This window comes from Atractosteus spatula, chromosome 6, assembly GCF_055471065.1.
Source record: "Atractosteus spatula isolate fAtrSpa1 chromosome 6, fAtrSpa1.hap1, whole genome shotgun sequence".
Classification (NCBI taxonomy): Eukaryota; Metazoa; Chordata; class Actinopteri; order Semionotiformes; family Lepisosteidae; genus Atractosteus; species Atractosteus spatula.
This window is the reverse complement of record NC_142711.1, coordinates 39,706,100-39,718,052: the sequence shown is the minus strand read 5'-3', so window position 1 is coordinate 39,718,052 and position 11,953 is coordinate 39,706,100. Positions and strand designations below refer to the sequence as shown.

Sequence of the window (11,953 nt, the reverse complement as noted above, 5' to 3'; positions counted from 1 at the left end):
CAGATCTGAATCTTTATCACCATCTAGTGGTCAATATGTGGACCATATGCAGTGCATTTTGTAACTCCATGAAGTTACCATGCCATGTTGCTGTGTATATTATTAACTGTACATGAGATATGGGTGTTCTTCTGTGATAAATGTAATCTCAAACCAGTTCAACAGATTGTGGAGAACAAATACAATGGTCTTGACTCATAATGCGAAAGATTCATTTTGGCATTCAACCACAGCAGCCTCAATGCACACACTGAAGAAACACAACAAGATGGAACACTTTTGACAGAGTTTTATTTTATAGGTAATAAAATATGCATTGTCGACATTTTAAGAACTCACAAATACTGGCTTTTTTGCTAAAACACGATGCAAAAAACTGAGGTTTAAAGTTATGCTTAAGTGCCTATATTTATATATGTTCTACATTTTGGCAGTACATATCACATTTACGTTGGCAAAAAAAACTTTGAAATATAAAAATAAAAACAAACAAAAACAGGAAAATGGAAACCCTTCTGTAAATGTTTAATTCTACAAAGCTGCCTAGCACAATAATACTGAGACAAATTCACTTCATGTGGCAGGTAGCAGGGATGCTTGGACAAACAACGCAAAAACAAACACACAACAGAGTGAGTCACCACAGTACATTCTGGAATAAAACACTTCATAATTAGTCATCATGCAAGTACAATAACATTTAGAATGGCACATCTACTGTATATCCTGCTTCTTAATTGTTTTTAAGAAAACTTGATGGATCCTATTTCAAGCATCCACACATTGAACAAAGTTCAAATTCTTAAAAAATACAATATAAACATTATAAAATTATTGCATTACTTTATATATGATTTATTTATATTTCTTTAGTAAGGCATGTTGTCATATTACCCACATGTGGATAAAGCAATGATTGTCATTATCATAAACATGGCTATTGGTTTTCTTCATCTGAGCGTGTTTTCTTTTAATAAGTTTACACAGGAACAAAATAAATCCCTTTTCTCTTTCAGCTTATGAATGATGGTGTTTTTATAGGTAATAGCTCTTCCAGTTTGATTTTCTTCTCTTCACCTTTCTTATTTACAATAAGAAATGTCTAAAACTGCATACTAGATTTGAATATAGTAACTTCATCCTCTGAGCCTTGGCAATTATTTCTGAGCAGAAGAGAGCTGGCATGTCCATAATACATCACCATCTTCCCAAACCATAATGCCACCAGCTTCTCTGCTGTTTTCCTTTCATTTGACTATAGCTATTTCTAGAGGAAACAAACTATGTGTCAGGGTGCAGAACTGTTCTCAGTCTCTAAACACAAAGAGCAGAACCTCAGCACGTGAAGCCCATCACTTTTCAAAAAAGCAAACGGATTGGTTAACATTCCCTAAGGAGGCAAATGTTTTAAGCCTTCATAGCAGCAGAAGTGATCATAACTGCCCTCATTAGGAAAATACAATTTTCTTTTTTCTTTTTCAGTATCCTAACACATTTTTTCAGGTAAAAGCATGGCCTTTACACACATACTTTAATTTAACTTTCAGCATTCAGTAAGAGGCAGCTACAATCTTAAAGGCTAACAAAAAGAGTGAAGGAAAAGCTCAGGAGAAGTGAGAAAAATACAGGCATGGCGAGAGCAGGTGCAGCAGAGGTCAATGTGGAGACCTTCACCTCTGATACAGTGAAGGCCGACAGTGGCACATGGGAAACTAGGGTGGGACTTCCATAGTTTATCAGGGAGTCAATCTTCTCAGCTTCCTTGTTGCAAGCCTCAATCTGTTCAGTGAAATACACAAGCATTAGGGTTTATCTGGAGCACACAGCTGTGCAAAACTTTATCGCCAAAGAACTGCATGTCCTGAGTATTTTTTTCTGGTCTTGGAAGGCACATGTTGACTTCATTTATACTGTACAACAGCGAATTTACTTTCTTCACAGATAACAGGTTTTTGGTGCTAAAAGTCAAGATTCTGTCCATGTTTTTCAGTTCTGTGGTACTAAGTGTCAGGCACTGTGGAATAACTGTCTGGTATAACAATCTTTCTGTGCAACTAAAAGCCAAGAAGATGTCCACTCTTGAGGATATGTTCTAAGTTTTAGTGGGGCAGCCACCTGAGCTGAACTTTCAAACTGCTTACATTAAGAGTATGTTAGTATATCCTCTGACCCCTTGCATGTTCTGCAAGAAGAATATCAAATAATGCCTTCAAACAGACATTCTAGTCCCTTAATGCAGACATAACAAAAAAATACAATTCCATACTCAGTCAAACTACTCAATGAATAAAGGAGTATTGGCTTACAGGTAAGTGCAATCAGTGGCAAAAATGAAGGGGTAATGTGCAATATAAGGGCCTTTGAATAATTGTGGGTGGAGTAAATTCACAGGTTCTGGTAAGCTGTGTGGATTCCTGTAGGAGTGATGTATAATGACTATGTATGGGTCGATGTCTGGTATTTTTAATGTAATGTTTTTTGTAAGTTTCTCTGTGTATAAAACACACATAACTGCTTAGATGCAAAAGATTGTGAGAATATCTACTCCATATGTACTGAAGAACAGCATGACATGCAAAACATACAACACATTAATCAGTATTCATCTTACATATAAAAAAGGATGAGTTTGTGAGATTTAAACTCACAAGAACTGGTTTAAATACATTAGTAAATAAAGATGTGTTTTATCTGTTACTCTTTAGCATACAGCTGCAATGCAGTTAACTAGCAAATGTGTTTAATCATGTATCACTCCAATAATTGTCACATATTACTATAATTAGTAATAACATTAATTTTAGAAAAATAAAATATATTTTCTCTTTCACATTAAAACAATAAAAATGTTTAATCAGAACAAGTTTCTCAGTCAGTCACATGGCTACCCTGATAGACTTCCTTCAGGAAGTCTTAAGCTATTTTTTAAAAGGACAAACCATGACATTTATACACGCGATGAATACAGCATCTTAGAATAATACAGCACTTCTTATAAGAAACCTAATATACAATGTGAAAAAATAGACTACAGTCTGTCATAATAAAACTATTCTTACCAGGAGCAGTGTGATGTGCTTTCTGCTTTCATCAAAATGTGCTGTTAATTTTACAACTTGATGACAAAATGACACAAAATTATGTCACTCCCACTATTAACAACTTCATGAAAAAACAAGAGTTACTTACCTGGAAAATTACAAACAGGCACAATCAGAACAGTGCCATCTCAGATCAGGTGTTACAGACATCGTAATGTTCTTTAATTTCAATACTTCAATTTATTTTAATTCATTTAGAGTGGCTATCAAAAGTATTCACCCCCCCTTGGACCTTTTACATTTGATAGTGTTTAAAATTGTAATTATAATGCATTTAACTGGAAGTTTGTGCTATTGACTGACAGAAAACACTCTCTGTTGGTGAACAACAATTTTCAACTTCTGCCACAGATTCTTGATTGGAATGAGGTCCAGGCATTGACTGGGCCGCTCTTTTTAAACCACTCCACTGTGGCTTTGGCTGCATGTTTTGGGTCATTGTCCTACTAGAAGATGAATTTTATCCCAAGTCCCATGTCTCTTGCAGTCTGCAGCATGTTTTCCCCTATACGATTTCTCTTTATTTTGCTGTTTTCATTTATCCATTTTTCAACAAATTATACAACTTCTAAAGCATTTGGTTGTACCGGATCTATTTAAGTATGACATAGTGAAAAGGGCTGAATACATATGTAATCACTTATTTTCTGTTTTACAGTTAATTTATATAATATAATTACTTAGTTACTTTATATAATGACTTTAGCAGGATCTGTAGAATTTTGTTTTTAATTTGACATTTATAGAATGTTTTGTGTTGATCAATGGCAAAAATATATTGAAATGAATAAATCGTGATTCTATATTGTGACACAGTAAAATGTGAAAAAGTCCAAGGGGGATAAATATTTTTGATAGTCACTATAATTCCACAGTTTGAACTTCCACTTTTCAACCAGTTAATAAATAAAAGATTTAAGAATAGATTTTTTAAGGGTCTCTAAAGTGGTGGAGGGGCAGACACACACACACACTGTTTCCACCCCACCGTGAAAGGTGCAGGAGACCTGTTTCCACCTCAGCCTCTGCTGTCCAGCCTGTAACAGGTATAGGGCAACATACCTGCAGGGGAGTGGGCCGCTCATCAACAGGCACAATGAGGATCACAATCTCTGAATCGATGCTTAGATAGCCGAATATGTCACACTGCGGTACTGAAATATGCAGTCGCAGTATCTGGAGGATATCATGGATTGTCACAGGCTTGTTGTTATTGAGCTGCAAAAAGAAGAAATAAAGAAGGTGTGGGCAGATTCACAAGTCAACAGATTAATCAGCAGAGTGCACTAGACTGTGGATAGATCTGAAGGGTATTTTAAATGCCACTAAAGGATTTCACCCATCCATTTCTAACTGCTTCTTCCAATTCAGGGTCAGAGAGGAGCAGAAGTCTATCTCAGCGGGTAACGGGCGCAAGGTAGGACACACCCTGAAGAGGATGCCAGTCCATAGCATCACCGCATGGCACATGCTGACACGCACACCAGGGCCACTTTTCCCAGAACCCAATTAAACTGCCAGTATGTCTTTCCTGTGAGAGGAAACCAGAGCACCTGGCAAAAACCCACACAAACAGGGAGAGATGCAAGAGATGCTTCCACTGACAACAAGGAAATCAAAATCATTCCCACTCAGTTTACACTGTTAATTTGAAGACAACTTGAAATACTTTAAAAGGCCATAAATCTACCGACAGTCAACTAAAGCTTGAGGTAGAATGATGGCAGTGGGGATGTCTCATGATCTCCACAATACAAAGACAGAGTGTGCTTTACCTTCGCAAAGACATTCATTTGCTCTTTAGTCCACAGAATCTGAAGCATTCCTGCACACAAGGGACAGCAGGCTCCTATGAACACAAACATTGTGATCAGTTTAATAGGAAAATGACAGTGGGATCCAATAGCACACCCAAAGCTGTTTCTTCATGCATGAACAAAGCTGGTGATTTATGCAGTCCAACACTATTGCTATTTTTGTTGTGTATTAATATTCATAATACTATTTATAGATGCTTCCTTTCAACACTTTAATGATGAAAGACCACACTTTTACTTAGAATCCCAAGAGTTAGTACTGTTCATGCTGATTTACTGCAGTGAATTAAAATGTAAAAATATAGACAAAGTAAAGCTGTGATTTGTGAGGGGGCCTGAGACCAGTCATTTAATCCATTAGTTTACTGCAATATCGTAACCAAGCTAAGTTTTTATATATCACTACAAGAATAACTTTGCAGCAATTTCTGGTGTCAGAAACCAACAGATTAATCCAATCAGCAACTTCCTGAATGGCACTGGACAAGTTTAAAGATCTTGGTATGCAAACAAAACCAAATCTAAAATGAATCAAATAGTAAAGACTTCAAGAGTTGCCTCCTCATCTTACCTGGTGGTATAACTGGATTGCATCCTTTTGTGGGGAGTGCCGGACAGTTGATGGTGGCACACCCTGAATCTGTGCTGACCTCAGACACCACCCCCACAGCATGACAGCGGCCAGGGTAGTCCACAGCCACGCGGTCTGAATAGGCAGCGCACACTGTGCAGTAGGTCTCCCCATTGTGACCACAGACAGGATTTGGTTTCTTGCAGGCATCCTTCAAAGAGCAGTGCAACAAATCAGTGATAGGAGCAGGATTCTGGGCTCTTGTTTCCTCACTGACTGATGAGCAGGCTTTTCAAGGTTCACCCTTAATGCTAATTTATCAGTCCTACTGATAAGCTTTAACAAAGGGTTTCAATAGGAGCCATAGTTTTAATCTTTCAGTACTTCTACAGACATGACTGTACAAAGGTAGAATATTTTAATTAAAACATTCATCTGCATCCAAAATGTAGTCAAGACTCAGGAAAATTGACTGCGATAAGCTTTTTTCAGGGATGGGGTGGGGTACAAGTGGAAGTACGACAACAGGTTAGAAAAAAAAAGAAATGTTAATGTTACATTCTGTTTTATGTTTACAAACTGTCGGTGTGGCGTTTCAGATAATGTTTTCCCACACTTGGGCTACTCTTTTTCGTTCCCACCAGTGCAGGTTTCAGATGCAACTAGCACCTGTCCAAATGTATCTAATATCTACACCGCTGCAAACTGCAACTAATACTCCGGTATTGATCAGTCTTAACAGCATACAGTTTAAATTAAATTACTTACAACCCACCTACAGTACACCTTTTAGAATATCTTGTGATAGAGCACTTTTAGGAAGGTAATACATAACTAATGTCCTTTAACATGCCGCTAAGCCCTGGGTTGCTCCTTCTTAATAATTACTCTTTAAATCCCTATTCATTTTCAGGGAGGATGTTTGCTGTTAAACCCACCAGCAAGACAAAAATCAATTTTATGAGGTGGCAGTATTTCTTATGACTCTTAAATGCATTCATTTGCAAAAATTGTTCTTCTGGAAAGAAGTACAGCTAGACTCCTTATTTCAAACACTATAACTGCATGGTCACATCTTTTCATTAAAAAGCTGTTAATTTAGCCTCCTTCTCATTTTTGTGTCGCACAGACATTTATGTGCCTCTCATTAAACACCCTGATGTACCTCAATAGCCATGATCAGTCCAATAAGTAGACTGTCCCACAGGTGTGTCAAGGACATACCATTGTGCTCACTTTCCAAACAAGTGGAGTACACTTCATTTGACTAAATTACATGTCATTGTGTCCACTTAATGATAATAACTATCCAAAATACATTCATCCAAACAATTTGAGAGACACACAGCTATTGACAGAGGCCAAATTATAGCTTTCAAAGCAGTGTTCAATTTGAAGTGCAATCTGAAAATACTTTCTATTTTGATGCCTTTGCAAATTAGCTTTATTTTATAATTAATATTAATTTTAAGACAGTCCTGCATCCTCTAGTTTGCTTAATAAGCAAGATAAAATGCCCATTAACGAGCGGATAACATTTATAGCTAGAACCCCTTCAAATCATCTAGTGATTTCATGATAATCCGCTAAAAGCAGGGCTGTCTAGTCTTGGTCCTGGAGGGTTTTCATTCAAATTCAGCTCTCAATGAATTCAACATGTAGCTTGAGCTACCTAAGTGGGTTTCTGGCTTAACTGAACTAGTTTAATAGTTACTGTCGGCTCTTCAGGTAATATAGATTTAATGAGACCTAGAAAACCTGTAGACATGCTCTTCAGGAACCAGTATTGGACACCCATGTTCTAAAAGAAAATAAGTTAAATTTACACAAAAGCAGTGAATATTTAGTCAAATATGAACACAATAGTGACTATACAGTGAGGCTCTAAAAAAAGACGGTAAACATTTTCTAGCCAAAATTACATCAACTTCATGCAAATATATTAGAGGGCAAACCTTCTTCTTGTACATTATTGAAGGTGCTTGCTAAAAAAACCCAGATGGAGAAAAGAGGGATACCTATAAGATGTAAGCCTCTGTCCATCGCTATCATAGTTCAGACTGAGGTAATCCCTTGTGATTGGCAAGATAAGAAAGACAAAAAGATGAGAACTGACACAAAAAGACAAAGGTTTCAGCATCTACAGAAGATGAGGAAGAGAAAAAAAAGTATACAAGAGAAAAGACAGACTGAATTATTATAACAGCAGTTGAAAACAAACGTAAGCGCCAGTATGTCTGTAATTGAAGGATGGTTTTTATGATTGGTCAGTTTAGCTGAACTTACAGCCCTGTACAGCCTGCATTTTTATAAGGAATAAAACAGATGTCACTGGCTTTCTTATAACAAAGTACCGCTTGCTCTAAATGTCACAGGCCTATCATTCAAGACTCATAAAGAGCAGTGAAATGCAGGAGTTATGTCACTGATTGCAAAGCTTCTTCTTGTGATGCTTATTTATAGAGTGGGCAAATTGCACGTTGGTCTTAATTAGAGGTGTATAATGGTAGTATTCTCAGAGTTGTTAATTTACCTTCACAACAGTCTGCTTAAAAACAAACTACAAGAGAAAAAAATTGCCCAGGTGTAAAAAAAAAAAGTAGATTAATTTGCAATTTTCCACATTAATAAGTTTGTTTTTCATCGGGTGCTCTGACAGGTCACAAGATGAAATAACTATGTTTGCCATTTGGCACAGAGGATTCCAGATATGACCTTACTAAAAACCTGTTCTTGTAACCTTGAGGTAAAACAACAGAATAATCATATTCTACAGAATTAGATAGTTAATTAACATCAGTGGTTCTCAGTCCTGGTCCTGGAGTATCCCTTTGTCTGCTGGTTTGTTTTCCAACAGTACTCTTCATAATTAATGTTAATTGGAGGCAATGCAAATCCTTCCTATGCATAATATTGTTAAAACTGCTATCACATATTTGGCATTGGGATGACAATAAAGATGATATTCCAGTAAGGCAAAAGTGGTTATAATCACAAAACGTTGCAAAAATATTAAAACTAATAAAACAGAGGAACACTGTATAGCCCCTCTTAGCAGATGGCCGTTGACATGAAGTCTCACCCTTATACTATTGAAACAGACTTCTTCTTGGCAATTCCATCTGATGTTTGTTTTTCCAATTTCAATAGTTATAATACCTATTAAGTCAGCAGGGCTTAAAATGTCCCCATGTGCAAATTGAGAGCTAAGTCCAGAGAACAGTAATGGCCTGTGTTCATTTATATAAAGATATTTATTTGTATTGCATCCCTTCTAACACAAATAGCACTTAAAACCAAAACCCTGAGTAGGACTGGTAAGGACACTCAATCCTGCACTGTGGAACAGAGGTCTATAACCAAGAGGCTATCAAACCCCATCAGGAATATATTTTTTTTCAAAATTATAATTTTCAGATATTCTTCCTCTCATGCCTTCCCAGTATAGAACTGCTTACTGCTAACGAATTCAGCTCACCACTCCAAATCATAAATCAGAACAGGAGAGGTGAAGACCTACAAGTGTCCTTTGAAATGATCTGTCTGGTCACCTGCTTTTCTAAATACAAAACTATCATATTACTGTTAGCACACAGACATGCTGTGCAGTCACTGAAGTTGCTGTTGTACAGGGAGCTGAGGAGAACCTGGACGACTGCTCCACCTAAATCAAGCAAATAAGTTTGAAACCAGTTAAGATGGTCAACCTGCACTGGGGGTGGAGCTTTACGGGTTGAGCTTCTTGGGAGCCATATTGGAGGCTCTTGATTTTAAAAAATTAAATGAAGAAGCCAACCATATTCTGCCAAGAAGCTTCCTCCTATTTGTTTATGTGTGAATGTCAAACACTCAATCCTGTGTCTTTGTCTTTACATTCAGATGGACACTGTAGATGGTGGTGATTCCAGATATTAAAGAAAGTCCTGGCAGCTTAGTTAGAAGTCATCAACTAATTTATCAAAATATATTGAGGAGCTGCAAAGAGAATCAGTCTGCATTCACACTTTCCTAACTCCTGATTAGAAGAGAAAACAAATGATGAAACAGAGATTTTACTGTCATTTTCACTAATCCAGACACTGAACCAGAATTCCTTTATGACACTTCAGCTGACTCCAAGTTTCAGCAGTCTGCTTATGAATGTGGGTCTCAGAGGAACGCTCAAGCCTGCATCTTGTTATCTCAGGGTGTACTGCTGTCTGACTGACACTTAGCCCAGCTGCTGCCATTCGCTGCTGAGAGACACAGTGTGTTTGTTATATTTATCTAAAACTGTCACAGCTGTACATTTGACAATAACTGTTATAATCTCTCTCCTTTTTTACCAAATGGTCATTTAAAAAACATAAAACCAGTTTCAGATGCTCTCCCACTAGGTATCACTGCACTGTGGGCACCAGACACGTAGCAGGAACCCAATCTAAAGACAGACCCTCAACAAAAAGGTACAGTGCGTGATCACGGTTTAACAAACTAAGCCAGTGATCAAGAGACATGTCAGGTCAGGAGGACTTCCATTTAGTGACTGAAAGTTGTACTCTTCTTTTTCAAGGTCTGATTTTCTAATTGCTAAAAAAACAAAGGAGAATGGCACCCTCACTATGTCATAAAATATTTCATTTTTTGAACAAGGAGCCTTGAAGTTTCCTAAAAAGGGTACTTAAAAATGGCCACACTATCAAATTTGTTTTTAAGATCTAGTTCATGTTTCCTAGTTTCAGTTTATTTTCTGTCCATGGTAAATTATTTTTTTTTTTATGTTAAAATGTAGGTACAAAGTAGAAAGGTAAGATCCTAACAAAATATAATTTTCTCTTTCTTACTTAAGTACAATTTAACAAGTCATATAATAACATTATATCATAAACAGTAGTGAAACTCAAAAAAGGAACCACAGACATGAAACCTTCAAATATGTTGGCCCACTAGATTCTATGTGCCAGAATTCAAAAGCAAGTACATTAGAGATCTAGTCCTACCTGGCAATGACCGATGTAGGCAAGGGTCTTTCCACTTTTGTAAAGCTCACAGAGATTAGGATGCTCCATATTGTCTATGTCACACACTGGATCCACCAAAGAGTGGTCACACGGCCCAGAAAATGTCAGACATTCATACTGAGTGCAGGGATAATCATCAATGCTTGTCAGGCACACTTTCCGTTTTGGTATACATCTGAAACAAGAGAAAAAATTCTCATTAGTACTACGGTCATTCAAGATACGATATGTAAACATATATATATGGTTTTAGTGCTATTTTTTTTAATGACAAGTAACAAGTGTGTTACCTCCATAGAACTGTTCATAGGAGAACATAAGAAAGGCCGAAAGAGCAAGGAGGATACATATCCTCTCCCTTTTAGCTCAATTGGTGGAGTGTCTAATTAATTGCTAATTGTCAAGGATCTTGTCCAGCTTTTTGTTGAAAGTCAGGATATAAGCATTGACGCCATGGATGAGTAGCGGTTGGTAGCCTATTCCAGACTGTCACAGCCATCTTTGTAAAATGGTGCTTCCTTCCTGATGTTCTGGCGTTGGTTTTAAATGAACCTTTCGGTAGTTTCCACTTTTGTCTCTTTGCTTTGTGATTCAATGTTGATTTTCTTGACTGGAAAAATTTCCCAGTCAATGGGTGTCACCTCTGTTTTGATTGACTGACAGATTAGTTTTGCTAGTCCATTAATAACATTGCTTGTTTCCTTAAGTACAATTGGAAAAATACTACCTGGCCCTGGAGATTTGTGCATCTAAAGTGTTTCTAATACCAGTAATATTTCTGCATCTTATATACTTAAATTTTATATTATGTAATATAGAGCTTTATCAAAGCACAACGTCTGAGAACAGTATTGCAGTATAGGCAGTGCAGTGTAATACTTATCTTCGTGCAGATAATTATTTATCTTACACTATCGAGTCTTAGTTTTTTGCTTAACCAGATTCAAGCACTTTAAAACAAGAAGCTTACAAATCTGCACTCACATTTCAAAAAAAGTTTAAAAAAATTCTTTAATCATTTATGTAATGCTTAAAAAGCTTTAAACACTAACTAGACACAATAACAAATAACACGTTTTAGCCCAACAGACATCATCAGTGTATTTTGACTTCATGCTGTAGCACTATGTTTTTTTTCCCCAAAACAAACTGCAGATGGTGCCCATGTATATCACCTTAACTGAAATGTCAAACAAACCATGCACTTAGCCAGAAAGCACAAAACCTGTCGTCGTGACAGGGAAGCATTCACTAGGAGAAAATACCGGAAAATTTATTTTTGTATAATAGAAGGTTTTATGCTGGAGTGCTTGCAGTTGGGAACATTTAAGATTAAAGGCTAGGGTTCCTTAATCTTAAAACTGTAGTTCTGCAAAGAACACTTCTAATGAATAGTGGTCCCTGCTAAAGCTTTTTTTCTCCACACCACAACTGTATTAGCCACTTGTCAACTTGGAAATTCAG

General features: G+C 36.9%; 1 protein-coding gene across 1 annotated transcript in view; it reads right to left on the bottom strand.

Annotated features, from left to right (window-relative positions):
- Positions 1–274: 274 nt before the first annotated feature.
- Positions 275–11,953, bottom strand: part of reck (reversion-inducing-cysteine-rich protein with kazal motifs) — a 73,945-nt gene continuing 62,266 nt past the window's right edge. Inside the window, exons 17-21 of the mRNA XM_088918714.1 lie at positions 10,469–10,664; positions 5,490–5,700; positions 4,877–4,950; positions 4,164–4,319; positions 275–1,779 (exon numbers count right to left, since the gene is read on the bottom strand). Of these exons, the coding sequence (XP_088774840.1) occupies positions 1,573–1,779; positions 4,164–4,319; positions 4,877–4,950; positions 5,490–5,700; positions 10,469–10,664 (844 nt within the window). The 3' untranslated portion in view covers positions 275–1,572. The remainder of the gene's footprint in view (positions 1,780–4,163; positions 4,320–4,876; positions 4,951–5,489; positions 5,701–10,468; positions 10,665–11,953) is intronic.